The sequence below is a fragment of the Synchiropus splendidus genome, chromosome 4, assembly GCF_027744825.2.
Source record: "Synchiropus splendidus isolate RoL2022-P1 chromosome 4, RoL_Sspl_1.0, whole genome shotgun sequence".
Lineage (NCBI taxonomy): Eukaryota > Metazoa > Chordata > Actinopteri > Syngnathiformes > Callionymidae > Synchiropus > Synchiropus splendidus.
The window spans coordinates 13,996,609-14,021,480 of NC_071337.1; the positions used below are offsets into that span (position 1 = coordinate 13,996,609).

Below are 24,872 nucleotides of genomic sequence, written 5' to 3' on the forward strand. Positions count from 1 at the left end.
AAAACGCATTTCATTTTGTCACTTTTACCCCAAGTTGAGATGCACTTTGAATAAATGCTGACTACATCCCCTTCAGACGTACAAATTTCCTAGTTAATTCTAATTGCTGTGAAACATTTACATTTTTTGAAGTGTTATTTTTTTCTAAACACTATCAATGAGACCAAGTAACAGTTATTATTTATATTTTCTGGGGGGCAGAATTAATTCAAACATGTTTTATAGTTTATTAATATCACATTTCTTCACAATTTGAAAATTTGAAACCTATGACCTGAATTTTTTAACTTGAATTTTGCATCCATCTGTGCTTTTTTATATTTTTTTTAACTGCAAAATGCTCATCCTTCATGCTCATCGTAGTGTGTTGCAACTGTGCCCTATTAGGTAACAGCTTACTGAAGAAACTTCAATTTCCTCTTCTCTCTGTCATGTCATTTACATTTTGAAATGAACTGGAGAAAATTCTTACAAAACACGCTCGTTGTAATGGGAACACCGCGAAGGCTGCGAGAGGTAACATGGTGACACTTCTGTGAACTTTCTTCCGTTGTTACGCGTTAAAAAAAACAGTCATAAAGAGACGATTGTTCTCTCCTGCTGACACACACGTTGATCAATCGATCGGATTTCCTCCTACCGATGACCCCCCGGCCCACCCGCCACTTCCCACTATCACACAGAACATGTTGAAATACCTCCCCTCACACTGCCTCTTTTGTGTTCTGGAGAAGAGTCTGACACCGACGGCAGGTGACGCACTCGGTTAAAAATGTTATCAATCATCCTGCAGGTGATGGAGTGCTGTAGCCCAAACAGGACCTCCTGTCTCAGGTTCAAAGCCCGAGCTGAATACCTCACTGTCACTGGCTCGTGTCTGGCGGTGTCAGATTTGAAATGGCTCACTCGTTTTAAAGACCGAGAAAATGATAGTGTTTTTTCAGTTCTGAAGGTCGCCCTGAAATTACTTCTTTTTTTCTTGAGCTTACGGAAGCCACTTAACTTTAGTTAGAGTATTTTGCAATGAATTCTTGAATATACGGAACACTTAAAGACCACTGTGTGATGTGTCGTCAGCTGCACTATGATGATAGAACTGTGACTACTGTTTTCACATCTCACTCTCCATCAAAAACGTCGTTTGTCACCTTTCTGATAAAGTCCACAAAATCTTGCCATGATGAAGTTCACTTCAATACACTTCAAAACAAAAGTGTACAGTGCTTGACACTGACTTGTTTCTATAACAACACCTGAACTCTGATTTACAGTCATTTATTTTACTGAAAACTAACTGTATTTGAAATTGAATCTTGTGATTTTGTGAGACATTAAAATGAACTGTGGAAATAGTGCTGCATTTTCCAGACCTGTTCATCGCCATACAGTCGTCTGATGGTTGTTGAGCTGGAAGTATGATGCTTCCAGTCAGTTTTACAGAAGCATGAATTCTTCAAAGTAAAATTTGATTAACATCTGTTGAACAATGTTCTTCAGATATTCATGACTCCATTATTATTATCGCTTTATTTCTACTATTATCGGCTGCTTTCATTCTCTTTTCCCAGCCTCTTTTGCTGTACTTTTTCAAATAGTTGCTGATAGAGTTGCAGTACTTGAGACCAGACTCAGTCTTGAGTCTGATCTCATCCATTTGTCAGCAAATTACTTTAATGTATTTCAGTAAAACATTCAGGACTGGATGGAAATTAGTTTAGAAGGGATTTTGGTGGTGTTTTGTAGGTTTGTTTAGATGTACAATGGCAAGTAGCCTAATGTGTTCTGTATTCAGTTTGGCCTCTGCATCACCACCTCAGTCTTGGTCTTGACGTGTCTCAGGTTAGTGGAAGTGTTGTAGTGTTCAGTCAGCACGACCAATGAATGTATTTGTTAAGTTCTTCAGATGAGTTTTCAAACAATTTGCATAATCTTTGAAAAATTCTCTAATTTTCCGGTTGTGCGATTGCAGCCTAGTAAATTTTCAAGTATTTTCACTCTTTTGAAATGTTTCATTTAAGAAACAATATTTAGTAAATTTGTTACTCCTTACTGATGCGATGACTCTCCAATGTAATAGACAATTTCTGCCACCGATAAATGAAATGAAGTCTGTTTCTTCAGATTCCTTCTCCGCTGCCAGATGTTTTTTTTTTTTTTTTGAGCCATTTCTTGATATCAGCTGCTTCCTATAACATGGTGAAACATGTTCGTTATCTCAGGGACAAAATGTACTTTTTGCACAGGCAGATTCCTGCCAAGTCAAAAAAAAAGATCATGATGTTCTCTGAATCATTTTTCGGTTATGACGTGTTTCATCAGAAGATACCCGAAGACCGTCACGTTTCTCTCCATCTCTTATTATAGTGGAGCTGAATGAGTCTTCTGGGAAAACTATAAATGCTGCTCTCCTCAATTCAGTTTAAAGGCTATAAACCCCAAGTTTTTGGGTGTGCTGTCTTTAAAATTCACTTTTATGAGAAAGTCTTTGTTCTTAACGCAACCAGGGCAGAGATTGTGCGAGAAAGTTGGGTTTGAAAGTTTGTCACTTCATGTCAACAGGGTAATGAGAATTGTTCACAGAGAGGGAAGTGCTCAGTGTGTCTTTTACACAGCTGTTCGATGGGTTTGTTTTGCTGTAGATACACATTCGAATAACCTGTCTCTACACATGCAGCATGTGACCCAGTGTTGGACCGACCGGTTCATGACCTCATTCACCCAGGTCTTGTTTTGATGCGCAGATAGTTGAGCTCAAATCACATCTCTGAATAATATTTAATATTATATTATTTCATAATATTGAGAGCTTTATTTAGAAAGGTTGATGCCACTGCATAGCAACCTCATACATATACACAGACTGTCTGATGCTTCTCCCTATATTTGAAGGGTTTTAGACCTAAAATTTCTCACTGTAACATATAGTGTTATTTCTCTTTATTTCTGCTTCCTTCTCTGTTTTTTCTTGTTTGAAGCCCAAGATTTTTTTTTAATAATGTGGAAACAACCCTTCCATAAGCAGCTGAAGCTGTATTAATGTCTTTTCATTTATGTATGGGTAAAAAGTGACTTGATATTAGTAATAATACAATACAATTAATACAAGTTACCATATACATATATGGTAACGGTTACAAATTAAACTAAAACTAAAAACATACATTTTATCATTGTGTGTGCTGTTCCCTTTCAACTGCACAGTTTTGAGTATAAGTCAAAATGTGTGGTGTAATAAATCCTAATTAATTCAGTCATTACATTTCCAATTTCTCAGCTTGATAACTGTGTTTACAAACATTTATGACTTCATATCTTTATTTGATCTTGCCTATGGAATAAATGTTGAAATGACTACTTAGCACAAGTGGCCTACTTTTTGGCAATTGGCTCACATGCAACACACTCCTACCCTTTTTTGTCTGCTGTTGCTATGGTGAGGCTAATTTATACAGGCATTAAGAATAAAGCTCCCGTTGTTAACATGCGCTGCAGCATGATGCTGCTTGTACACACAAATGTGGCTTATGTGTGTGTGAGTGAAGTGGAGTCGGGCAGAATATTTGATCCATGACAATTATTGTCATGAGCTGCTCTGCTACATTCATGGGGCTAGCAGAGAAGCTTCTGGAGAACTAACTTCCAGAGGAAAAAATGTCATTTAAGTCACAAAGCTAGATTAATGAAAAGAATGTCGGCAAACAGCTGGTGAAAAATTCAGATTTACAACCAAAAAAAATCAAATGTATTTAACCTTCCTATGTTGAGTGTGAAATGCTACTGGGTTGGTACTTTTGCTCAATAAAAACTAGCAACTTAAAGGCAAATCTCACCTTGTAAGTAGGTTGCAATGGGTGGTGCTCAATATGATCATTTAAAGTGAGCAAGTTAGCATTTCTGCAAGAGCTGTGTTTGACATCCTCAGACCCCTTCACTCACTCAGGGCCCACTTTAGGCCGCAGGGGTTCAGCAGACCAGAGGGAGTCATGCATTAGTGGACGTGACCCCTCCAGACCTCGCTGCATACTGATAATTCTGAAATGGTTTTGCTTACGATGCTAAAACTCTTCCTCATCAGGAAAGGTCACAACCCACCAAGGCGCATCGACTGTGTGATTCAATGCAAGTCACATGCGATGTACAGTTTGCGATACCGTCACTTTTGCTTGACCTCTCATCATCGAACAAGACTATTCACTGCACAAGTTGAAAATAGTGGCCGGGAGTCTGGTCATTTGTGTTGACAATAGATGTAGACTGAGCGCTGCAGGCGCTTTGACACTCTGCAACTCTCTTGAATTTTAACTGAGTCGTGTTCCCAGTTAAATTTAGACCCTCTTCTTCTTGGATTAACGTATGCAGCGTGTAATTATTTAGGGATGAATGGCTGAGGGGGCACAGTTGCTGTTGATGAGCAATCAAAAGGCTTCAACTAAACTCGTCGAGCAAAACTCCAAGCTTCGTGTAATCCAGTTGACTGATGATTTAATCATAGTGAATCAAGCATTTAGCTTGCCCTCATTAGGTTGAATGCGCGCGGCATGGATGTTTCATCTTTGACCATTTTGTTTCGGCCAAAACGCAGGGATGATGGAGACGGTCTCCTGTTCGCTCTGTGAGAGGATGAGTTATCCAAAATGCACCATCACTTGACGCCCACTGCTCTTCTTTTAGCAGGGTGAGTCAGAGATGCTGAAGTAAACGCGGCCGGACGGGAGATTGAGCCGTCGAACATCCAGAACAAAATGATTTGGTATATTTTGTAAGCGTCTGTGCAAAAGATGGTCTCTTATGTTATGTAATGGTAGCTGCAGCACTTGCATTTCCCAGAACACCAGCAGCTATGTGATGCCAATTTAAAACTATAGATTCATTTTTTTACCTATGTACTGTTGTGGTGTTGTCTGAAACAAAGTGATCATTATTAATTTTGCAAAAGTTATACAGTTTCATTTGTGTAGCTAATTTAAGATAGATGTCACATGACCTATTTTACTGAACTGTTGCAAAGTATAATAATAAAGAAATAAAGAAGTGATAGAGAAAGAGTCAGAGGGCAAAGTTTTGACTTTCACTGAATTGGTGGCAATAAAAATGCTAGTTTTTAATCTGCCTCCTATCAGCAGCGGTCTATCTCTTCATATGTCCGGCCGGAATGCGCGACTTGAGTTCCGCCAGCAACAGACTTCAGTCATTATGAGGTTTCTTTCTTGATTTTTACGTTACACCAAAAACCACCATAGTCATGTCGACCTCCATGATGTGTTGCACGTTATCAGCTTGTTGCAATGTTTCCACTTAGTTTTAATACGGTTGATCACGTGAGATTTCATTTTTAAAAAGATTCATTTTTCTGAGGCCGTTTTATATATTGCAATCTGATTGTTTCCATGTATTAAAGAGCATTAGAATGTTTGTGGACATAATGATTTACACTAGTACTTCATTAAGACACTACACAATAATAATAGGTAATAAGAAAATGAACGTCTGTCAAATAAAAAATGATGACAGACGTCATAAAAGAAAGACATTTATCTTACAGCCTGAACTGTCCAGTCACATTTTAATCACGATGTTATCATCTGTCTGGTGCAGGAAAGTGGTGATTACTTTAGCAGGTCAAACAGTGAGTCATTGTACTCACTTTTGTCCACATAGCAGTCTTATTTCTTTGTTTCCAAGAAGTTGACTCTCGTGAATGGAGTCACCCTAAACATGTGTGGTAGTGCAGTCAACTGCACACATTAGCCTAAACATGTGCTGTTGTACAGCACACTGACAAATAACATCTCTTTAAAAGCCCTTTTATGATGGTACGTATTTGTAGAAATGTGGACTAAACCTTTGGGCAAGAACAATCCATCAATCTAAGTTGTTTTTGTCTGTAGTACAAAACAAGTGATATTTTGAGGCATCAGACTCGTCCGGTTGAGTCGCTGAGTGTGTCATATCTATCAGACTCCTCTGAGTGCCGCTGCTATAAATAACAGTATCAGTCTCTCTGGCCTTTTGTCCCCAAACGACAAAGCAGAGATCTAGACTTTCCAGCCGCCCTGTGCCTCGCCGTATGTGTCTATCTCTCAGACACACACACACCAGAGGCTCGGATATCAAGCTCCTGGTTCAATCACTACGACTGGGACATCTCTGGTCACACTTGTGTCTTCTTTCAAGGTTATGACGACACTCGCGCACTAAGAAATCAACAATTATAGACCATTGATTTTAGGTTTCTTCCAGATGCACCTCACCCTCAGGCTCTTCGACGTGAAACTTTATTACAGAGTGGTTTATCACAGAGATGAGGCAGCGCTTCTACTTTCCCTCAATGCAATATTCATAAAACTGCTGCTCGTCTTTAGACGGCAGCAACGATTGGGGCGTGTTTCCTCACTGGATACTTGATCCCTGCTCCATCTCCTCGCAGCCACTTGTGAAGGTTTTTCACCGGCTATTTTCAGCTGGTTGTTTAAGGACCAACGGGTCTTCTTGCATTCCATGCTCAGTTACAAATGACTGCGCTCATGTGTCTGGATTTGATGGTTAGAACAGATATGTAGTTGTTTTACTCGACCACTGAGTGTTTAATCATTTACTCGTCTTTGTTCTTCCATTATTGATTTAAAGCTGAAGTTTGACTTTGAAATTCCTGGTCCAATTCAATGGTTTTCAGTGAGAGAGAGATATTGTGGTCATGCTTTAGGTGAAGGGAAAGTGACAAGATGATAGATGGAAGTCTCCCTAAATAAGCATGTCTGGACTAGCTCATAGATATAGGCTGAAGATCTAAGTCGTCCCGCCACAGACACCCCAATGGCAGGTCTGTCTGTAGATGCAGTTCCTGTCCTTTCAACACGAAGAGCTGACATGTGGTTTGTTTCTGTCTGGACACTAGTCTCAGGGTGTACGTAATTATCTGCTGTCATCCCTCAGTTTTTCCCAAAATGTCTCCCATCACCTGGTTCAAATGTGTGTAAAGTACACAAGACGTGATGGAAGTGACAGCAACATCTGTCTGGAAAAGGAATGTGTTACATGGCAACAGTTGTGTTCGTTGACTGTTGATGGGTCGCCCAGCATGTTTGCACATGCTGTGAATGTTGCTGGTCCACATTTACACATGGCAATCGTCCCCGCCGCTGCCACTCTCGATGCTCGCCGCCTCTTGTTAACCTCTGGGGACAGAGGTTGAGGTGTTCGCTGAGACTTCACTGGATATTTGTTTTTGCCCCAGGAGTGTCGACCCGCGTCCCCGAGATCATGGCGGCAGGAACCCACTCCCCTGGAGGGCCCAATGGGATCATCCGAAGTCAGTCCTTCGCTGGGTTCAGCACTCTGCAAGAAAGACGTTCAAGGTAAGAAAAGTTTCGTAAACTCGCCATTTTATTTATGTAGATAAGCTGGAACTTTCATTTTCCTCTATGATACTTGGTTGTTTCTTAGATCGCAACAGGGAATGGAAAGGTAAACAAAGGCCTTGTAAGCAAATGCTTTCTTGAAAGACACTTGTTATATTAAAGTTGTTCTACAACAATGGTGGTCCTTCATTGAAGAAGGTGGCAGTATACAACATGATGTAGCGAGTAATACTGAGATATCACTAGGTGGGTGTCGCTAACCAGTGTTGCGGAGACATCAACTACATGTATTTCATAGCTTTTCTATAATTTAATGTAATATTCTGGTAGTTAAACTACATTTTCATTTTGTGCTCCAACAAGTACCAATACACCATAAGTCTATTTATTTATTTGAGTCAGAGTTAAGTGAGTAATGAATAAGAGGAGCAGAACTGTTGTTTTGTCATTAACTGAGCTTTTTGAGAATGTTAGCATCTGTGTTCTGTGGACACTAGCAAAGCTTGCGTCACAGTATCTTGGATTAACTGAACTAGAAAATGAAGAAATAACTGACTGACTTAATGAAGGATACACAAATGCAGAATTGAACTCAACAATTAGTCACTGTCCACAGTTGAAAGAACTGTTGATCTGACACAACTTTTGTACATATCTGGCATTTTTGCGTGTATCATGCTCACCATGTTCGTGCAAGAAAACAAAGTCTGCTGAGTTTACCGTCTCTAATTGCGGAACATTCAAATGAACTGTGGTTTGGCTGCCTTAAAAAGAGGAACCAAAAATATTTGTGCTGAATATGAAACAGGGGAACACACATTAATATGAAGCTGGTTGGTAGAATGTGACCTTTTCAAAGTGTTAGGGTGGAAATCAGAAGGCAGTTGCTGGTAGATGGTTGTCTGCAAGTGGAGATTGAAAAAAAAAAGAGTAGAGCAAGAGAGACATGGCCGTGGGAGGATTTATAAATATTGGCAGCTGGATGTTGGAAGATGGCCATGGTTAGAGTAATATTTCTATTGAGCTTACCGCACGTGGTCATAATTATACAGCTATTGATGGCTGGTTGGCCACAGGGGTCGATTGGCATGAAGAAATAAGATGTTCGGAATCTGGAACTGTTCTACTCTTCTTGTGATGAAGACTGTGAGTCTCAAGTCTGAAAAGACGCATATTAATAGGGAAAATGTGACTGAAAGGGTGAAGAAGTCACAGCAGGAAATGAGTTTCATGATGACCTCACAGGGCAGGGTTTAAAGGCTAAGGTTAGGGTTGAGGTTAGAGGTCTCCTATGGAGGCAGCTGAATGTAGGAAGGTGCATGTTTGAGCTGCTCTTTTAAAGGGACAGCGCAGACCCGGGCAGCATGAGACATTGATTCTATGTTGGATTTTGGTGAGATTGGTTACGTTTGGTTGATTTTGAAAAATCTGCATTGATTCAACGTTGAATAGATGATACTATTTCAATGTTAGAAAATCATCTGTTGAGTTATGATTTGTATTTCAAAATAAAAAAAAGTATGTTGAACATCAAAGAATTGGTTGAAATTGCAACGTTGATTCAATGTCTTTTTGTTATCTGGGGAGAATCTCATGAGTCAACTAGAGAAAGCACTCAGAGAGTGCAAACCTCTGCCAAGCCGTCTCAGTCCACCCCGACACAATCTCACAATGACAGTGTGTTCTGGATCCAAATGCCATTCTGGTATTGATGAAGAAAATGCTCCTTTCTCCCACAGTTAAAGAAACCTATAAAAAAATTCCTGGATCTGGATAGTGATCCAAATCATTTGTTCCTTGTCTCATTTCGCATATTGCATGAAAATTTCACCCAAATCCGTCCACAACTTTTCAAGTTATTTTGAACACAGACAGACACAACCAAAGCCTTTGAAAACACAACCTCCCTGCCGGATTATGTTGAAGAACATTCTTTGGGATTGGAACTCGAAGGATTGAAACTTGGTGCTTCAAAAAATCTGTGCCTTTTGGCTCCTCCAACAATGAATTGGGAAAATAGCCAGAAAATGTGTGAAAGTTGCGCGATCAATGGGTTCTCAGATGAAGGCGGCACAAACAATGTTTTGGCCCACTGTTGTGAGTCGGTGGCCTTTTGCCTCTCCGCCAAAGCTAAAATGAATTGCATGATTTCAGAAGCGGAAGCAGAAATAATTTTGGTTGCGTGTCACTGCGTGGTGACCTCGCTGCACTACGACGTGTGTGACCCCCGAGCAAAGCAGCAATTTCATTCAGTGGTGGCCTACATTTATCTCCTGGCACGATTTCACTGGCTCTGGAAGAGGTTGTCACCGTGTGTGCTCAGAGACGCGTCTTATTTCATTAGGTGCAAGCAATTGCCGGTCGTCAGCTAAATCAGAGTGGATTTAAAACTTAAGTGTGCATGATTGGATAAGTGTGACCTAAAATGAAATGATGTGAGGAGGAGTAGTCTTATGATTCGGCTTTGCTGGAACAAAGAAAATCTTTTCCTGCAGCACTGCGTCTGGTCTGCAACTAGTTGTGCTATTTGTTATTAAAACTTGAGTCTCAGCTTCTTAAATAAAAGCTTTTGTTTTCATCAATGTGACAGTGGCTCTGACACAAAGACAGGAGGCAGAGTTAGAAGTAGCAGAGATGAAGGTACTCAGGTTGTCATTGGTAAAGGACAAGATAAGTAGATCAGGAGGACAGTTTGTAGCATGCAGGTGAAAGTCGGGGAAGGCTGACTTGCTGCGATAAACCCCGATTCTAATGTTTGCCAGATGATATTAAAAAGAAACTCTTCTGAAATGTACTGCTTTGCTTTTTCTGATCCGCGTTTCCAGGTGCAATTCATTCATGGGCAACTCTGCTGTGCAAAAGAAGCCTCAGTCCAAGCCCAAGAAGCCCCACCTGTCTGGTCACAAAGGGGGCAGCAGCTCCAGAGAACCGCAGCCCAAAAGACTGGAGGAAGTTTACAACGCTCTCAAACAAGGACTTGAGTGAGTCAAGAAAAAGAAACTCACTCACCTTCACTCCATACCAAGTGTCACTGAGTTTTACTTCTTGACTGAGTTTGTTAAATTAAACCTAAAGATTTCTTATTACTTTTTTTTAAATGTCATCACCTTAAGTCTGCTCTGTTTTCCTCAGTGAGTATTTGGAGGTTCATCAAACGGAGCTGGACAAGCTCACATCTCTGATGAAGGACATGAAGAGAAACTCTCGCCTGGTGAGAAGCTGCTCTGTTGATTTGCTAATAAACTTACAGATAAGGCCAAAGAGGATGAGAGGGTTTGGAGGTTTTCATTTGAAGAGATTCTAACTTCCTGCTATGTTTCAGTTGACAACCTATTTCCTTGCATTACACCTCTGCTTTCCCCTCAATTTTTTTGTTATTAACGCAACATTATCTCCAATATTATGAATTAATCGGCTCCTAAAATGACTGAAGTTTCATTTATTTCCGCTGTGATCATTGTAATTCATCTGTAAAATTCAGTGTTGCAGCAAATGTAGTTGTTCTGTCCATGATACACCTCGACTGCACTAAGATCCACTTTGCATGACTTGAGCTGACAGCGCTGTCTTTCTTTGCTAACTGTGTGTTTTTCTCTCTCCAGGGAGTTCTGTATGATCTTGACAAGGTGAGCTGATGGAGGGTGTGGTGTGCTGAAACAGCCACTCTGAATTTGGGGCATGTTCACAGGAATCTTTGATGTAGGAAACAGTTGAGGAGGATGAAAATAAAAAAAAGGATTTAAATATGATAAAACAGTATAATTGAAGAAAGAGGGACGGGGGATGAAGACTCTCTAGCTCATCTCCAGCACAGTATTTTCACATCCCCTGCATGTGTTTCTTCAGTTAACCCTGGAGAAATGTAGAATTGTTGTGCTGGCTGAAGATCAGTTGGTCACCAAGAACCTTGCTGGATTCTGTTTGACCACCAGAGGGGGGTAGCTTTGATGACCCAAATATGATGTCATATGTCATAAAGTCTGATCCAACTCCATCATTAGGACTGCTGTGTCTCAGCAGCAGGAAACATCATTGAAGAATAAAGTTTTAACACATTCTCTTCTGTCTGTCTGCAGCAAATCAAAGCCATTGAGAGATACATGAGGCGTCTGGAGTTTCACATGAGCAAGGTAGGAGCTGAGAAGACCAGAAATTATTATTTTACGTCCCTTTAAAAGTCATTTTGTTTGCCTTTGCCAAGCATTCTTGAGAGGGCGGAACAGTACTGACCTTGGAAATGTGCTGCTTCCTGCTTTATGGCATGTACCGGTATTAGTTAGGAAAGTTTCCAACTGTTTGTAGTCAAAATTCTCTGTCAGAGGTTGCCAGATATGCCTCCTTTCCTCGATAGCCTCCTTTGTAGTTTTCCTCCACTTCACTAATCCTCTTCAAGGTGACCAGACCTGGCAACTTCGTCTTTCGCTCACCTCATGTAGTCCTATTATTTTGTCCCTCACTGTGCGTCAAATCAGACGTGACGGCAGGAAATCAGAAAATACACGTCCAAATAACGGCTCGGCTTCAAAGGTTACCATGGCAACGTGAAGGCTAGGTCTTTTGAAGTCTGAAGGAGCTCAGTGGAGCATTTATTACAGACGTGGGTGCCATGAGGGCCCGAGGCCACACTGGGCCCTTTGAATTCCTTTGTCTGGCCCAGTGAGGTCGCCATGAAATTTTAAATAAGAGGTGTGCAACATCAACTTGAGAATGGAGTTTTTTGTGTCTCTGTTGTTTGTATGTTGTTTTTTTGTTCTTGTCTTTTATGCCCTTAAATTTACTGCTGAATTTAGGTTTGATTCCTAGTTTTTCTGTGTAAAATGTTAATCTTTTTTTTTCTTCTTACCTTTGCTCTTTTATCTATTAAGTTGTATTCCACTATATTTCTCAACATCTATGTTGTGTTTTATTATGGCAGTGTGAACATGGATGTACTACAATACTGTAATACTTTATCCAAACCATAAAAGGTTGAACAACAGTTTTCATCCAAGAACAAGTGTGACTATGTTAAAAATTAAATAATAATAATAATAATCATTTAAAAACACAAATAACACACTAATACCCTTGCTTGATGTCAAACTGGGTCAGGACCTCTAAGGCAAGTAGATAGATGCATGATGATGTTAACAAACAAACAAACCAAATTTGGTCGCTCTAGAAGCACAGAATTATGAAATCATCTCCTCTCCTCAGGTCATCGTCACTGAGGCTAACTTTGTACAGCTGCATCAGATGTTTTTGCCTTGAACAAAAATAAATACTCCTCTTGTCTGATAGATTAAAAAAAAACCTCTAACAATCCTCTTAAAATACCATCCAAATAGATGTGATGATTCATAGTTTTTGGTTCTAAATTTATCTTCTTATCAAGATATTGTCTTTGTCCCGGATTACCAAATGTTACACAACATTTGCAACATAAAAGATTGAGGTCTTTTTTTTGTGATTTGCTTTGAGACAGAAACAATATGTCCTAACATTTCACATTTTAGATTAAATAACATCTTTTATATCCATCAAATGTTGACTTAATCCTTCACCTCATTATTATTTTGATCAGATCTTTATTTTTTGCTATTTTACAGCAGAAACATTTGGTCGTCCAGCAAAGCTACGTTCTCGCCTCCTAATACAGTAGTAAAGTGGATTGAGGGACTTTTGGAGGTCAAAATCCTCTATGGCCCCTAATGTTGCTGAAGTGCTGGGGAGAACTGTGATCCTTTATATGTTTCTTATTTACATTTATTTACAATATCCTATTAAAAGTGCTACGTATTTGATCCCATCACTATACCTGTCTCTGCATGAGGTCTGAAGATCCTCTATGTGAGGTTAAAAGATGACTTGCTACTTTTCAGTGCAACTTATTTTTCCTTTTCACTGTTTTATAGTTTCCTCCCTATAGTTTGTTTTTGTTTCATGATGCAGCTTTTGTAGCAGTTATGTTGAGTTTCAGGCCTCTTTGTTATGTGACATGTCATTGATAGCGTTTAGGTTTACGACTCATCTGCACTAGGAGCGAGCATGATTGTTTCTCTCTACCATGAACTGATCTCATTGTGCAGATGTTACATATCTGTAAGTGTGTGTGAGACCATCTCATCATCCCAATCTTTTGTTCCTGACAGTCGTGCTCACTGGCTGCAGACGCCGAGGCAGTAATTGGCACATGAGGCAGGGGCAGGTGGCACAATATGCCCCCTATAAAGTCTAGTACAGCGATAGTGTGCTGTGTTTTGTGTTACCGGTCTCTGCAGGGCATCATTAAAGGGTTGACTGACAGATTGAAGGTGAGAGTTTCAGCTGCCAGACGCCTCTTTCTCCCCCTTGAGGCAGCATAAAATGTGTGTAATCATCTGCCAAATATAATCCTAAATGAGCGGGAATGCTTTGCATCTCATTATTGTTTGTATATAGAAGGTTTTTCTTGCTTTTCTCTGCTCCTCCTGAATGATAATGTTCACACAAACACACCCACAGAGAGGTGCCGGTGTTTTTGTGGCCCGTCTGTTCTAATCTGATGATTAGATCTCACCTTCTCGCGGAAAGCGTCATCCTGGACAGCAGCTGTGTCTAAGTGGAGTTCGGACAGATCCTGTGGCGTGAGGTTGAAAATTTGTAGGACAACTTGAGGCGTGATGGTACAAGTAACAGTACTATTAATAGTGAATGATAAATATAAGAAGCACTGTGGTATTGGGGCAGATTGGTTACTAGTGTAGTATTCAGCTAAATCCAGAAACGAAAACTTTAAGAACATCTAATGCAATGTTGAATTTCATTTTTATTTTTTATTTGGTAAAGCTACGACAGGTGTAACAGACAGAGAAGGAGCTGGAGATAAGGGGAACGAAGATCAGTTAGATGGAACGCTTGTGTGACCGAGGAGTAGAGGGAGTTGTTCAAGTATATGGGATCTATGATAGAGGATAATGAACCGAGATCAAGGGAGGTGAAGAAGAGAGCGCAGGTTGGGTGGAAGTGATGGGGTGATGTATGATTAAAGAGTAGTGCGCGAGGGAAGAGTTACATGAGCTTTCCAAACAGTAGCTTTGATATTGGCTTCGGAGTGGCTGGATTAGAAATATATCAGAGGAGCCAGCATCTAGTTTCTGAGATGCTGACGTCCACATCTTTGAAACCCCACAACTGCTGTTGGACAATAAATGATTCAATAACAATAAAAAGGAGACGAGGGAAAATGATATTTGTGTTGCGAAATGCAGGTGGAAATGCAATGTGTCAACAGTCACGGTTGTTAGCACAAGCCAAGTGCTGCCAGTGTTGACAATGAAAATGTCATTATATTCACAAAAGAGCTGTTATGCCTGTAATCTCTTGTGCTGCTGAGACATCCAGGTTTTGGCGTCCCCGTGAGCGGTAATTATCGCGGCGTCTCCTGCTCCAGCAGACGAGTTGGTTCGGAATAAATTTACATTTGATATCTCATCACATCTGCTGTGAGGTAATCAAGGGGCATCAGCTGCTTTTAATGGGGTTTCTCTGAACCTTGAAGGTCAGCGGGAGCTGGGATCTCCGTCGGCCATTGTGGCGTTTGTCTTTTAAGCACGCATTTTTACGCTTTACTTTGAGAAAATGGGAGAAAGCACAGTGGCGAGTAAGTGACTGAAAATGCTTGAAATGCACGTGCAAGGAATGAAGGCGACTTGTGATGATGATGACGCAGCAGAACCACAGCGGGATGAGGTGCGCGCAAGGACGCGGGAAGAATTATCATGACACCACCATGGCCTTATCACGTCCCCTGGCACGTTCACACATGTTCACCAGCGTGCTGGAAGCTAGCGCGGCAGTAAAAGAGCCACAAACAAACACTGTGCAAGAGCCAGAGCCAGAGCGGCCCATTTTCTCCCACGTCTCCCTAATGAGCGCCATCAGGAGACCAACCATCAATATTTTAACATCCCAGCCAGGCGGGCGTTTCCTGTCGAGGAGGCTGCTCTGGAGTTTTGTTTTTCCCTGCAGCTGCAAGAGAAGACAGAGGAGACGCCATTTAGAGTGACTCAGCAAATATATAGATCTTGGCTGTGTAAGAGAAAGTGGGCTCCTTTAAGCATTGTACAATATTGGCTGGTATTTCTGAACCACTGCTGCGGCGACTCACACCCAAGATGTTTTGTAGCCAGAGTGAAGTCTCTCCAGCTAATGTAGGGTTTGACTGTGGCTTTTCCACCTGTTTTCCAGACGTGCACGCAGGTAACTCTCGAGTTTCACTGAGATACAAGTGTGACTTGTTTTTGTGTTCATGCTGGAGGGTGAATGTTAGTGTATCAATGCACAGCCACGTGGCTCTCTAGTGCCTCCTGCGGTTGCTGCTGGTCATTACAGCATTACGTTTGAAGACTTGTGGTGAGCTGTTAATATCCAGTCTCAGTTTACAGTCACAAACAGGATGGTCATGAAGTGCTTTTGGGTTTGCAGTACATGAAACTTGTGGTGGCGATTTTGGTCGAGTTGGCGCCTCAAGCTGAACCAATTTGGGTGTGTCTCACTGGGGCCGCATTAGCGCACACGAGAGGCATCTTTCACAATGTTTATAGCCATTATGACCCAACTGTCCTCTCTATTTTATGCACCATATGTACAGAACAGGCCAAAGGTTTGGACACACCTCCTCATTCAATTTGAATTTACACAACCATTTACATTGCGGATACTCACTGAAGATCAAAAGTATGAATGAACTAATATGGAATTATGTAGTAAACAAATAATTGTGTTTTACTCAAAATATATTTTACATTTTAGATTCTTCAAAACAGCCACCTTTTGCTTTGTTTACTACTTTACTCACTCTTGGCATTCTGGCGATGAGCTCCATGATGTAGTCACCTGTAGATGTTGAGCGATCCCTTTAGTTTAAAGAATATTTCAGTGGATGACTCTTCTGTTTGCTGGCTCACAGGTGGATGAGCTGTACGAAGCGTTCTGCATCCAGAGTCGACTGAGAGACGGCGCCAGCAGAATGAAACAGGCTTTCTCCACGTCACCGTCTTCAAAAGGGACCAAAGAGAGCATCGCTGAAGTCAACCGACGATATAAAGAGTACACAGAGGTACTGAGAGGATTTCAGTCCACTTCATTTAATCCTGTTGTGTGTTGTTGTAATTATTAGGTAATTTTTTTTCTGTAAGTCAACACCTGGTGTTTGAAGTGTCGCTCATGTTGATGCCACTTCTCTTGCAGAACATGAGCACGTTTGAAAGCGAACTGGAGAATCTGCTTGGAGAGTTTCATATTAAAATGAAAGGTGAATTAAACATTACCTCTTAATGTTTTCAATTAATGCAAACAAAGAATTTAGTAAGGTTTTATAAGACAGTTACAAGCTTTACAATTGATTATGTTTTACTCTATCCTTTTTTTTCTCATTTGAGGTCACCAAGCACCACTAATACTATAACTAATAAAAAAAGAGAAATTAATAATAATTATCAAAAATAATACATAAATGATAAATAATATTTATTAAAATAGATTAGTTAAGTTTTAATAAGATTTATTTTTATTTATTTAGGATGGACCACAATAGTTTAAAAGAGAAAAACAAAAATAGAATTGTATTGGCATTTACTTTATTAAAATATTTAAATTTTAAAAGTTAATCATCTCCATTAAATTAAATCCATTTTTAATACATGTATTTGTATTTAAAATGGATTATTATTATGCTTTGGTTAGTATGAATTTCTTGCTGTCCTTGTTTTCCATACGGCAGGCGATAGTTGTCACTGAAATGTTTGTAAAGAAACTCCTTCTTTGTTACTGCTTCAGTTTATCTCTACTTTGTAAATAATAGAAACTTTTTTTCTCATTCCCTTGACAGGTTTGGCAGGTTTCGCTCGACTCTGTCCGGGAGACCAATATGAGGCAAGCAGCTTGATAATAAATTCTGGTGGGGTGGAAAAAAGTATTTGAGGGTGAAATGAGGAATTAGATACTAGGAATCATGCTTACCTTGAATCAGAACCCTCTGATAAATAAGCAAGTCATTAAATAATATTTAGTAGTTACACTTTTTCTTTGGATTTTCTGGTCATCATTTCAAACCTGCTTCTTTATTCTATCATTAGTTCTTATTACTGCTGTTGCTTGTAGATCTTCATGCGCTATGGCCGTCAGAGATGGAAGTTGAAGGGAAGGATCGAGGTGAACTCCAGGCAGAGCTGGGACGGAGACGAGATGGTCTTCATGCCTCTTATCACAGACTTGATCAACATCAAGGTGCGGCTGCGTCATGTGTTATGAATGTTGTTGATATTAGTTCAGGGTATAAAGCATGGTTTTTTTCGGCCAATCAGGTGACAGAGCTGAAGGGTCTGGCCACTCACATCCTGGTGGGAAGTGTTATCTGTGAAACAAAGGAGCTTTTCACTGCCATGCCTCAGGTGGTCGCTGTGGACGTCAATGACCTTGGGACTATCAAGCTCAACCTGGAAGTCACGTGGTAGTAAGTAAACCCCTTGTACTAAAAGGAGAAAACCATGAGTCAATATTGTGAGAAAATGTATGTTTTTAAGATTGACTGTCGCACGTAGTCGCAAGTATTAATAATAAAACTAAAACTATGTTTAAGACTGTTATTGATGAATAAAAATAAATGTGAAAAAACTAAAAGAAAAACAACAAGATAATGCTTAATAAAACGTGTCAATAAAGAGTAAAAGAATTAAAAAGCAGCTGCACTGCGGTCTACGGTATATCCTTATTGTATATCCTGCTTTTGCTTCCATCTATCGGTCAGTCGTGGGTATTACATGATAGGCCACTTACACTGCTGATTTTAAGAGAAATAATTCTTTGAGTAAGTGTTTGGCTCATCTTTCACGAACTGTTATCCCCAGTCCCTTTGACGTTGAGGACTTGACTCTCTCGTCTGGCAACGTCAGCAAAGCAGCAGCGCTTCATAGAAGGGTGTCCATTTACAGCCAGGGGACACCAGAGACCCCCACTTTTCAGGACACTTCCTTCTTCGTGAGTACATCACAGCCGTCCTGCAATTCTTCCACACTTTTGTGTCTTCACCTCTAAGTCCACCGCTGCTCTCATTTTAAAAGCAGATCCGTATTAGTCTGTGGAAATGTCTCAACATTTATTTTATTGTTGCCTGGATGCAATTCTGGTCAAGCGTGTGACTACACGGTGTGAAAAGTGTATGTTGTTTTTGTCATGCCACTTCACCTCTACTGAGGGAGAAACTTTGGATGAACTATTATTTAAGGCACTTTTCTTTTGGTTGATGTATTAAAAGTGTTAAGCTTCCCCTGACACTAACCCAGCCCCCATCTCCCAACTGTCCTCTCCTGCATCGCACCCCTCACCCACACTCTATCCTACTCTGCATCCATCCCTCTGATACGCCCCTTGCTCAAACCCCAAACTGGTCGCTTGCTTGTGTAAAGCAGTGGCGACCTGTGGAGCGCCAGCGCCTCTCCTTCCTGCACATGCTGAGAGACACCCTGCTAGAGAAGCTCAGGCGCAGCCGCTCGTTCGGGGACCTGGCCTCACTCAGGCCCAGGCCCAAGTCCAGCCTGGAGGTCTATGTGAGTGTGACGTGGTGTGCTGCTCACCTGAGTGGAGATTCTCTTCTCTTCTCCTCTCTTCTTGGTTTGGTTGTCTCTTCTGTGTTGGCTGCTGGCTGTGCTGGTCTCGCATGTTTCTGAGTAATTCATCATAATAAATAATAAAAAATGACATTACAAAATAATATAAGATTGAATAGAGTTTGAACAAAGTCTGATGGTTTTACTGCACTACACTTGATTCACATTGACTTCAGTAGAGGAGGAGTGTGTATCGTCAGCAAACATGAACGTTTAAAGATAAAACTCAGACCTGCAGATGTGTGCTTCAGACTATCAAGCGATTTATAAAGCTGGAGCTGGAGTTACATCCTGACACAATGTAAACAAGGTTTTACTACTTTCATCTGCTTTTTGACCCCTGACCCTAACAGGTTTCCTGCAGGGCCGTGTTTGACAGGGGTTTTGTTGGGCCTCTTTGCCTTGGAGCTCTGGGAATAAAACACAAGATGTACTTGGTTTAACAGTTACAATGCCAGTAACCAGGAATCTTTAGAGATTTTAGTGAAAAATAAAAAAAGCAAGTTTCCGTCTTTTATTGAAAGCAGGTGGCAAAAGCAAACAAAATGAAAAGGTGCCTGGGTTAAAAAAAAAGTACATTTATTTCATTGTGAGATTGTTATAATAAGTGTGATAATTTTAGAAGTATTTTTCAAAGGTACTCAGTTTTGGATAGATGAGTATTTTTAAATGCTTTTTTTTCCAAAGAGCCACGTTTATGATTTCTGTTCCTGCCCTTGTTTTTTTCTCTTTTTCTCTCGTGTTATTTTCCGTCCTTCGTTTGAGTCCATCTGCTAAATGAACCTCTCCTTTCCTGTCTCCTTTCAGTCCACTTTACCCGACGATGTCTTTGAAAATGGAGGCTGCGGCCTGGCCGAATGCAAGCGTCTCTCCTTCACCTTCTCCGACACCTCTGGTTCTACTCCCAGTCCCAGTCCGGCTCCAAGCTGCCACTCGGCGGCCCTGTCCAACCCCGAGATCACCATCACTCCCCCAGAAATGGAGCGATCGCATTCCCAAATCCTCACAACCAGAGAGAGCTCCATCGCAGAGGAGCATTTAGTGGAAGAGGAGGATGAGGAGGATGGCGAGACCAGCAGCAGAGACAGTGGCACCAGCGCCAGCCTTGCCAGCGATGAGGTGGAGGTGGAGGTGGAGGTGGCGGAGGACTCCGAGTGGGAGCGAACTGAGTCGCAGAGGAATTCAGGCTCCAACTCGGGCTCAGCCGCCCCGTCGTGCTGCTCCGATGGTCACCTGTCCACGGTGGCGCCGGAGGACGTCTTCCTGGACCACGCTGAGGAGCTGAAGCCTGTGGAGCTGGACACTGAGGAGGCGGGCAGCCTGACCCGACAGCTGGTGAAGAGGCTGAACTCTTCCGAGATCGAGCAAGAGGAAGCGTGTGCCGCCGAGGGCGGAGGCCTGAGCTGGGCCGGCGAGGGCAGCCGGGCGTTTCTGGAGAGCAGTTTGGAGGAGGCCGTCCACTGTCTCCTCATGAAGCTGGAGTCACTGACCCACCGCTGCAGAGAGCTGCAGGACCTGGAGCAGGAAGTCATGCGGCTGGAGGATCTACTCAAGGTGCGTGCAGAACCCAGGGATTCACATCATCCATCAGAAACACAGCAGCGCCAAGTCCTGATGTGAAGGTTTCATAATGACCTCTGACGCTCTCTTTTGCCCTCAGTGTCGTCTGCCAGGTCACAGGAGCCGATCCTCGAGCCTCAGCTTGACAGTAGAGAGCGCTCTAGAGAGCTTCGACTTTCTCAACACCTCAGACTTCGATGATGAGGACACAGGAGACGATAACGCTGTGCTCAGCACTCCTCCGCAGAGGTCGCCGCTTTTTGATGCAGACGGAGAGAGAATCAGGTGAGAGGAGGACAGAGATGAGACTTACCATTACGGACTCAAGCACATAATAGATGATGAAATAACAGTGTGTTGTTGAAGGAAGGTAATAGTTACGAGTGTCTTCTGACTGTTTCTGGTATGTGTCGGCCTGTGGACAGCCAACATCCAGAGGCCAGAGGTCACCTGAGTGAAGCCTTGACCGAGGACACCGGGGTGGGCAACAGTGTGGCGGGCAGCCCTCTACCACTGACCACCGGGAACGAGAATCTGGACGTGGCCATTGTCATTCATCTACAGTACTGCAACCACCTCATCCAGGTACATCTCTCGTGAGCCCCGTTTATTTGCCTTGTTTTATACTGTTGGATATTCATTTTCATAGTGTTCAGACGACTAGATTTGTTTTTTATCCCACATTTTGAACATTGTTTTCTCCAGCTGCTGACAAGTGTTGGGGGCGTGTGGCAGCGCCGCAGTCTTCTCCTCAAGCTCTCCGCTCAGACTCAGCTGATAGAGGAACTGGCAGAGATCAGCGCCGACAGACTGGGCAGTGTCACGACGGCTGCCGACGGTGAGGATCCACCTACTCTCCGATCATTTGGACAGCACCAGAGAAATCACACAGCTGTGTTTCGTTTGTCGGTCAATGCTTTATGGGTCGCTGCTCTCACAGTCCTGCCAGGTCTCGCCGAGCGCCCGGAGCTGATGTCTCTGTGGTCAGAGTGCAGCGGGTCAGACGGACTTTTCCACACCACGCTGGACCGGGTCTTCAAGCACATGAACCAGCGCTACAGAACAGCGCTGCAGGAGACGGACTCACAGGCTTTGGACACAGGTGTGTTTAGGTGGATGGTCATGTTGATGTTAAACTGAAAGCTGAAAGTGAACACAGTGTTCATGAAGGTTCTGCTTGACGTTTGGACTCCTCCCCTTGCAGTGATCAGCCTGGTGGTGAGCGAGATGGTGGACAGAAGCGACCTGATGGCTCCTCCAGCTGGAGCGCTGTCGCAGGACGTCCTGACTGTCTTTCAGTTCCACACCTACATCTTGCAGCATGAAGTTGAAGACATGGAGACTCACCTGCTCAACCTGGCCCGAGAAGGTGAGGCTATGGTTGGAAATTACTCTTGTGACTCACGTGAGGCTTAAGTCACGTTGACTCTCACTCTGACTCTCCTCATGTTCTGCCGTCTCCAGATGAGTTTGCAGAAGTGCTGTCCGGGATGGATCCTGCTCTGTGTCTGTCAAAGCTGCAGGAGGTTCCTGTGTCCACCCTGTGGCCTAAACCCAGCACCCTGCGGTCACTGGCGAACCTGCTGACAGTGCAGGATCCTCAGGTCAGCAAGGCTGCAGGAGACTATCTGTCCTCGACGGCGTCACACGGTCACCTGAGGAGCAGGGTGAGTCATCGCTTCACTTACAGCTTACAGACGTCATGACAACAGGCTACAACCCTGCTCAGTTATGGCTAGTTGCACTGAAAAAAAAGTTGGAAAAAGTCGAAAAAAAGATCCTGTGAAACAGTTTCTGCTTCAGGAAATATGTAATTTCAAGAAAGGAAAAAGAAGGAAATGTTATTACTAGCCTGGATCTCATTCATATCTTGTCAAGAAAAATTGTCAAAAAGCATCAGTTCTGTTCCGCTACACACTGGTGTTTACAGCTTATGTAAGCATTTGGACCAGGCTTTTTTTGCAAGTGTGTGTGTGTCTGCAGGCGGTGGAGTGTTACACTCAGGCTCTGTCCGAGGCAGGTGGTCAGGTTCAGAGGTCAGCCTGCTCGGCTCTCAGCTGTCTACAGGTGGGTTGGTTTGCTAACCGTCTATCAAAGACGCTCAAGAAGCCACCGACTTGTGGTCATAATGCTATGGCTCCGTTTATAAACCTGTGTCTTCTGCAGGCTGTGGAAAGTATCAGAGCCGTCGTGTCACTGTGCGACTCAGCTGATGAGGAGCTACGTCACGTCGCCATAGAAACCCTGCTGACGCTTGGTGAGAGACAATACACACCTGTGAGAGGCTCCACTCAGGATCCAAAACCCTGCCACATGCAGGATACATTCAAGAATAAGTGAAGCCCTCACCTAGAAACATTTTCCAAATCGGAAAGAATGTATGGACTTACGACAGGGATCGGTTCCGACCAACCGGTCGTAAGTCAGACTGGACTTAAGTCGAATGCCATTCAAAATAGCTACTGTAGTGGTAGATCGCTGGGTGCCAGACTTTGAATTAAAAAAAAAATTTAAAAAAAAGCATCTCCTGGCCATGGTCGTAAGTACGGGTGGACATAAGTCGAGCAGGTCGTAAGTCAGATGTTACTTGTATGTGACTTCTGTTGTTAATGTGTGCGTTAACTCTGCTCTAGTGCGATTAAACAAGATTAAAGTTTTAATCTATTGACAGCTCTATTCAAAAGATGTATCTCTGTGTTCCAGGTGAGGAAGGTCGTCTGGCCTACGAGCAGTTGGACACCATGCCGAGGGAGATGGTGCGTTTAGGGACACGACGAGGAAACGCCGTCACCACTGCCTTCTGATCCCCCGAGGACCAGCCCTGTCACCCGGTTCCGACCACCGCACAGGACCGGCAGCGATTGCTGCAGCACAGCCACATGTTCCCACTCACACTGCCTCTTCGTGATATTAACCAAACACACAAGCTCCTCCCACTGCTCTCTGAGCCACAGTTCACTTCACTGAGGAGCACAGAGACTCTGCCTCATCACCTCCAACACGCCGGTGTCACTCACTCTAAATGATCCTTTTTGTTCGACACGCTTGACTCACGCCGTCACCACCACTGTTGTTATTCACACATTTGAGTTCGGGCGCTCTCGGTAGTTTTCACATGTAAATAACAACCCAGTCACACGTTTGTTCTATTAAATGTGCATATTTAAGTTCCACTCATGTTTGAGTTCAGTTGATTTGTGTACAGTTGTTTGCAGCGCGGAGGAAAAGTATGTGAAATGTGAAGTAAGCGGACCGATTTGTGACCTCAGCTGTCATGTTTTTATCGCTATGAATATATGGTTATTGTTCTATCGCAGTTTAACAAGTGCAATTTCTTTGTATATAGGACGCTTTCTGGCCGAGGTGGACCATTTTAGCCTTGGTGTGGTTCGGCAGGATGCAGCGAGGATGCACTTTTGTTAGGGGCGGTACAAGTAGGAAAATATGCCGGCTCCGTGTTGGACATGGAGCTCAAGTGTGGCAGTCTGGGGACTGAAGTGTTAACTCAGGTCTGGATTGAAACAACCTTCGAATCGTTACTACTGAAAAGATCTCGCTTTTATTTATTGTTCACGCAGTTACAGTGATGTTTTTTAACTCCTCCAGCAACTGAAGCGGAGGTTATTTTGCATTAATCATCAAAGATTGAATTGTCTTTCGTGCCCCGGATTTAAAATGCATTTTATATTCTGCAACCAAAGGAGAATTTGTTCGCTATTCAGCCAGCAGAATGTATTTTAAAAGCATTTCAGAACTCTAAAGCACAATTCTGAAAAACACAATTCTATATGAAAAAGCCATATGACGAACAATATTTCCCAAATGTGTTTTGTCAGAGACGATGAAGGTAAACACACAGTCTACATTGCAACGAACAACTTCTTCCATGATGTGAATAACGGCAGCAGTATTTTAGTTGATCTGTTCTTTTGTAATAATAATGTTGAAAGTGTCTTGAGTTCAGTCGATCAGTGTTTTATCTGCTGAATCCCACATAATATTGCAGACGTTTTAAATTTTAAGTTTAAACTGATATCGGCTTTGTGCGCTCCGTTGCTCTCTAATATTGTGGTCGGCAGTATTTGTTCTGCTCCAACGTTGCAATAAAGTTTATTTTTGGATATTTAATGTTGGCATGGCGTTTTATTTGTTGGATCTCTACTGGTACTAAGACAAAGTGCAGGGGAAGTCAATTGTGCTGGGGCAAGCACTGGACTGTCTACATTCTCATGCAGGTCACAGGCAACAGCTGAATTCAAGAGCTCCAGTATTCCATCCGTTTCAAGAATACCATTTTTGATGTGGACCTAAGTGCAAGTGATGCCCA

General features: G+C 42.4%; 1 protein-coding gene across 3 annotated transcripts in view; it reads left to right on the forward strand.

The window, feature by feature from the left end:
- ripor2 (RHO family interacting cell polarization regulator 2) overlaps positions 1–24,673 on the forward strand; it is a 55,209-nt gene extending 30,536 nt beyond the window's left edge. For all 3 annotated transcript variants that reach the window (XM_053862087.1, XM_053862086.1, XM_053862088.1), the window contains exons 2-22: positions 7,235–7,355; positions 10,184–10,339; positions 10,491–10,569; positions 10,961–10,984; positions 11,435–11,488; positions 16,288–16,437; positions 16,569–16,632; positions 17,209–17,252; positions 17,481–17,606; positions 17,684–17,832; positions 18,227–18,356; positions 19,793–20,539; positions 20,646–20,830; positions 20,971–21,130; positions 21,251–21,383; positions 21,486–21,647; positions 21,750–21,914; positions 22,010–22,212; positions 22,529–22,612; positions 22,712–22,802; positions 23,249–24,673. In XM_053862087.1, coding sequence (XP_053718062.1) covers positions 7,235–7,355; positions 10,184–10,339; positions 10,491–10,569; positions 10,961–10,984; positions 11,435–11,488; positions 16,288–16,437; positions 16,569–16,632; positions 17,209–17,252; positions 17,481–17,606; positions 17,684–17,832; positions 18,227–18,356; positions 19,793–20,539; positions 20,646–20,830; positions 20,971–21,130; positions 21,251–21,383; positions 21,486–21,647; positions 21,750–21,914; positions 22,010–22,212; positions 22,529–22,612; positions 22,712–22,802; positions 23,249–23,349 — 3,128 coding nt within the window. In that variant the 3' untranslated portion in view covers positions 23,350–24,673. The remainder of the gene's footprint in view (positions 1–7,234; positions 7,356–10,183; positions 10,340–10,490; positions 10,570–10,960; positions 10,985–11,434; positions 11,489–16,287; positions 16,438–16,568; positions 16,633–17,208; positions 17,253–17,480; positions 17,607–17,683; positions 17,833–18,226; positions 18,357–19,792; positions 20,540–20,645; positions 20,831–20,970; positions 21,131–21,250; positions 21,384–21,485; positions 21,648–21,749; positions 21,915–22,009; positions 22,213–22,528; positions 22,613–22,711; positions 22,803–23,248) is intronic.
- The last annotated feature ends 199 nt before the right edge of the window (positions 24,674–24,872 follow it).